Genomic DNA, 5,526 nt, shown 5'->3' with positions numbered 1-5,526 from the left:
AAGAGAGAGAGGTGAACAATGCGTGTAAATGTGCAGAGGGGAAAGAGGCCTAGTTTCAAGCAGAGGCGTGGGTTTTTGCTATAGGTGGTTTCTTTGATGAGGATATCGGGCACATTCAGCAAGCAGAAGTGTATGATCCTGACGAAGATGAATGGTCCAGCTTGCCTGACATGCCCGTACACATCCTCATTGACATGTACTTTGTTCACAAGGGGGTGCTCTATGTACGCGGCTGTGAGCCGGTGGAAAAACTCTCGGATTATGATTTGATGATGCTCTCATACAACCCATCATCGAAGGAATGGACGGACGAGCATTGGATGCTAGGCACCATATTTGAAAATGTGGGGCTTTAACCACAAACAGACTTACAGCCTTGCCGGAGAAAGGGGATGAAACCCTTTACATGCTTGAGGTTAAAGGAGAACCATATGATTACTATAGTGGAGAGTTTCCAGCATGTGTGAAGATTTTGAAGCTTGCACCAGATGCATTGGAGTGGGAGACTCTGTTTGAGAAGTTGGATGTGGCGCACAGGTTTATGGAGTGGCCTTGCTCTGAGGCATTTGAAACACACCGGGATGTGTGTTTTGCAAGCATGGGGAAGAAGGTGATAGCTATGGGCCATTTGCCGAGTGATTGTGATTATGAGGAGAAGGGTGAAGTGGAATTAAAAGCAACGGAGTCTAATGAGGTTTTCCACCTCTCTTTGAACTGCCCTGCAAATTGGGATGCCGTGGTGGTCAATGCCTAGTTTTTTACTCCAATCGTAACTCAATGTGGGTGTAATGGATGCAGGTTTGTTCAAACCCATAGCTTTTGATTGTCTAAAACACTTGCAACGTTTAGTCTTGGAATGTGCTCCTGTTTCCTTCTTCTTGACAATGTGCAGGATATGTTTTTCTTAGAAATGTTACTCTTGTGGGTCTTTAATCTGTCTGCACTTAAGTCTCTATGATGGGTAGTTCTGTGTTGCTTTATGGTGGTAACAATAATAGTTTCACACCACAGTGTTGTATGTCATTAACGTTAGTGTCCATAAATTTAATGCTCTTGCAAACATCCAACATTCAGATTTGTGCGAGAATTGTCCTTCGGTGATTCTGAGTGCGATTGGCAAGCAGGTTTATCTTCTAAATTATTGGCCTCCAAAGGAGATTGGTGTGTGTTATGAGAGAGAGAGAGAGAGAGAGAGAGAGAGAGAGAGAGAGAGAGAGTGATTGTGATTATTGTCTTTCAAAGGCTAATATGGCCATGGGACCGACCCATTGTTAACTGCTGATGGTGGCATCTCATATATGAAGTGTTTGAATAATAGTCTTTAGCTTGCTGAACCTGATTTCCTCAAGGATCCTCTTGGAAGCGGTTGAGTTGCTGTAGTGTAGTAAACAAGCCAAGTACCAAGTGCTATCCCACAAAGCACCGAAAAGCGGAGATGCTACGGGCCTGTCGGCTAGCCCTCAGCCATGTCCAAAACTCGGAAAGAAACTTCCTCGTGAGGCCACCGAACGGCGCCGTCACTGCTCTATAGCAATTGGAATGACTATGTCTGCTGGCTATCAAGATGTGTCTGCCTTGCCAGCAAGAGGTCGAGCCTTGTATGCCCATTTGTGTTAATCACCATCAATCGCTCTAGTATCTAGATCCATGAGCGACTTCCCGGCTGCAGTAATTGGAATGACTGTATGTCTGGCTATCAAGATGTGTCTGCCTTGCTATCAAGAGGTCGAGCCTTGTATGCCCATTTGTGTTAATCACCATCAATCAATCCGAATCTGCTGAAAGATACATCCCGAGACCAGAAGGAACGACTCCTCCACTCTGAAGAGTAGACCCTCCTCTAACCTCAATCCCTAACTGCAATCAAGATCTCAAGCTGTACGAACGCACCCATCCAAGTCAGATCAGCCTAGGGCTCAAAAGGGGTCTACCAAGACTAGATCGCTCATGCTAAGCCTCCTTCGGCAATTCAGAGAGCTCTAGCCAATCCCCATAACTACGAGCGGGATCAGATCTTGTTTGTGCGGATGAATGGTTACGACATTAGTGGCTTTCGGAGGCACTTCTCCATCCTCGGGACTATTTGCCTGTGATGGTAACAAGCCCATTTGATGGCATCAATGGTGCGTGAGTCGGGTGCGGAGAGCGAGGGCATCTCGGTCGGACACATGATGAGTCGCATGGCGGTGCAAGAGAGAGAGGGAGAGTATATATATATATATATATATATATATATAGAGATAGAGAGAGAGAGAGAGAGAGAGAGAGAGAGAGAGAAGGGAGAAGGGAGAAAGCTCCCTCCAAAAGCTCTCTCTTCTCAAACCTTTCTAAGCGAGCTTTTTATTATTATTGCTACTGCAAGTAAAAATCAGGAAAAGAGCTCCCTAAAAAGCTAAAGCTGCTTGGATTGAGCCAAAACGAAAACATGTTCATACATCAACCTATGCTAGGAAAGTAGATGTCTATATTGCTCTTAGCAATGAATGCACATATCCAAACTTAGAGTAAATCCCCATGATTGGATAATTTTGTGACACATTTTTCGCCATGTATTGAAGCTGGTGAGTTGAAATGGATTGGTATTGGACCTTTGACGAAGATTATCTTGGTTTATAAATAATTTTGTTTCTCTTTCGTTAGCATTAATTTTGATGTAAAATGATTTAGGTGTATACTTTCCCTTGTGTGTGGCATAGAGAGAGAGAGAGAGAGAGAGAGAGAGAGAGAGAGAGAGAGGGGGGTCACATCAGTAAAAAAAGTAATGAATAATAAATTAATAGTCTCCCAAATGCTATAAAATTGATAGTGCTTTCAGTTATTTTGTGTAAGCATTGAACAACTATCCTAGAGAGCTTCTCTATCTTGCTATAATGTCCAACGATCTTGAGAATAGCATCAAGGCTGCTTGAGATGTTATGGAGGCCATCCCAATGGAGACGCAACATATATAGCCGAATGGTTTAAAGAGGCTCACAAGGCAACGTTGGAGGTGTATCGTCTTTATTGATGCCGCAGAGAACTCAACATACGCTTGTTGATGACCTTGAACGAGAAGGGACAATTTGCATTCTCTTGTTGGAAAAGGGTTGGAATCATCACAGAGGACGACGAGGGGAGATATAAGGTGCATCTAGAGTGTGTGGTGAATCATCTCTTGCTTATAGAGGGCAACACTCCTACAAAGCCGAGGCTTCCAAAAAATGAATGTGGCCGCACTATATCAAGTGTTGCCTTATGTACTGCAAGCAACATAAATGTAATGTTCTTTATCAGTAATGGAAGCAACATAAATGTAATATTCTCTATCAAAAAAATAAAAGGTATTCTGTAATGTTCTTTATCAGTAATGGAAGCAACATAAATGTAATATTCTCTATCAGAAAAATAAAAAGGTATTCCTAATGGCTTCAAAATAAAATAAAAGGTATTTCTAATTCAAAGATCATCTCAAAAACAACAAAAACGATGTGTTACTCTATAGCACGTAGCAATGGGCAATGGCGAAGCACGTAGATTTGCAACAGTAAGCTGGGAAGGACGAATTCAACATTGAGAGAGAGAGAGAGAGAGAGAGAGAGAGAGAGGACACTTTGAAGAGAAGAAAACGCTAAAGGAAAAATAAAAGAGAAGAGAAACACCTCTCTATATGGACACAAAAGGTCTTTTGACTTTCCACTTTCTTCTGTCTTTTCATTTCCTAAACTCACCGTTTACTTATGCGCTTAATATGTTTTGGAATTTTTATTTTTTCTGAGATTGGGGAGACTTAATGGATGTTTGTCTTTTAAATAGCTTTGTTTTCAATGTCTTTGAAGCACTTTGAAAGTTGATATCTCTCTCTCTCTCTCTCTCTCTCTCTCTCTCTCTCTCTAAATCGTGCACACACATCTTCTCTCTCTTCCTCTATGTTTCTATCCGGGTTGCCACGATGTTATGTGTACTTCTCGGCATGCACCAAATTGTGTGTTGGTGGATATGACGAAGAGAGTAGGAGATCGAGAGAGAGAGAGAGAGAGAGAGAGAGAGAGAGAGAGAGAGAAGAAGAAGAATAAGAGAATTTTAACATCGTAGGAAACTATCCCAAGAGACCTTAAAGATCTATCCGACGAGCAGAGTTGAACTCAAGACTTGCTATTCAAGAGGGAAATGGCATAACCAATCTACCACACTTGGGTGATGAGAGAGAGAGAGAGAGAGAGAGAGAGAGAGAGAGAGAGCCTCCATAAGGAAAAGATGGTTTTGGATTATCTTGGATTAGAAATCATTCAGTCTCTCCATTTGTTAGCGTTAATCTTGGTGTTTAATGATTTAGGTATATACTTGTCCTTGTGTGTGTGTGTGTGTGTGTGTGTGTGTGTGTGTGTGTGTGTGTGTGTGCACGAGAGAGAGAGAGAGAGAGAGAGAGAGAGAGAGAGTCCATAAGAGAAAGGTGGTTTTGGATTATCTTGGATTAAAAATCATTCTGTCTCTCCACTTGTTAGCGTTAATCTCGGTGTTTAATGATTTAGGTGTGTACTTATCCGTGTGTGTGTGTGTGTGTGTGTGTGTGAGAGAGAGAGAGAGAGAGAGAGAGAGAGAGAGAGAGAGGGAGAGAGCGATGATGGTTGATCGAGGTGTGTTCACCAAGGGAAAAAATCTATGAGAGAGTGAGAGAGAGCCTCCATAAGGGAAAGGTGGTTTTGGGTTATCTTGGATTAAAAATCATTCTATATGTGTGTGTGTGTGTGTGTGTTTGTGTGTGTGTGTGAGAGAGAGAGAGAGAGAGAGAGATAGATAGATAGATAGATAGTTCTATTATCGTCCTGGGAGGTCAAATATGACCTATGGGACCAAATGAACATGTCACGTGGTGTGAGTGGAGTTCATAAGTGACTCTCGATGCTCAAAAATGGCTGAAATGAGCGTCGCAATAGAGAGTCCACATCGTGGTTGGGAGAGGAAGGTATGTAGGGAGAGATCATGGCTAAATATATGGGAAAAAGAGGACCTAATGTGGTCAAAAGCTGAGCACTCAAGTAGTGTGTGGTACTCACTCTCTCGCACTTGACGAGGACATAAGGTGCAAAGTCGATGACACTCCTCGCCAGTGCCCCAACGTCCTGTCTCGCAGCGTAGAGAATGGGAGCTAAGACGAATGGAGGCAATGGTGCGGATCGCACTCAACGGGATGGGCTCAAGGATGTAGGAATGGGTTCGGTTACCTCGTTCCGAGAAGAAGAGAGATTTGTAGTTTGGGGCAACGTGTGTGGTGTAATGGCTGAAGCGAGAACCTCCCGATTTCTCTCAAGCCGTGATACATTGGCGTTGTAAGAAGGCCTCATTAACTTGGGAGTCGATCGACGCATCCTTGACCAAGTGACATGCATCCCATCTTCCAAACCATTTCTTGATATCAAGCATCCACCCCGAACTTAGTATTTTGCTCTTGCATGTCTTTTGAACCATTTGACTTGTTTCATATGCGATTCTAGGAAGTCGATGCAAAGGGATACGTTGTGTCTTACGCATGTACTCCACAACCCTTTG

At 43.0% G+C, this 5,526-nt stretch overlaps 1 protein-coding gene across 1 annotated transcript; it reads left to right on the top strand.

The window, feature by feature from the left end:
* The first annotated feature begins 66 nt into the window (after positions 1-66).
* On the top strand, positions 67-911 carry LOC147432528 (uncharacterized). Its single transcript, XM_086491597.1, has one exon. The coding sequence runs from the start codon at positions 407-409 to the stop codon at positions 752-754; it is 348 nt and encodes a 115-aa protein (XP_086347723.1). The 5' UTR covers positions 67-406; the 3' UTR covers positions 755-911.
* The last annotated feature ends 4,615 nt before the right edge of the window (positions 912-5,526 follow it).

This window comes from Adiantum capillus-veneris, chromosome 20 (genome assembly GCF_014529385.1).
Source record: "Adiantum capillus-veneris isolate H3 chromosome 20, ASM1452938v2, whole genome shotgun sequence".
Taxonomy (NCBI): Eukaryota; Viridiplantae; Streptophyta; class Polypodiopsida; order Polypodiales; family Pteridaceae; genus Adiantum; species Adiantum capillus-veneris.
This window is presented reverse-complemented; position numbering and strand designations above follow the sequence as displayed.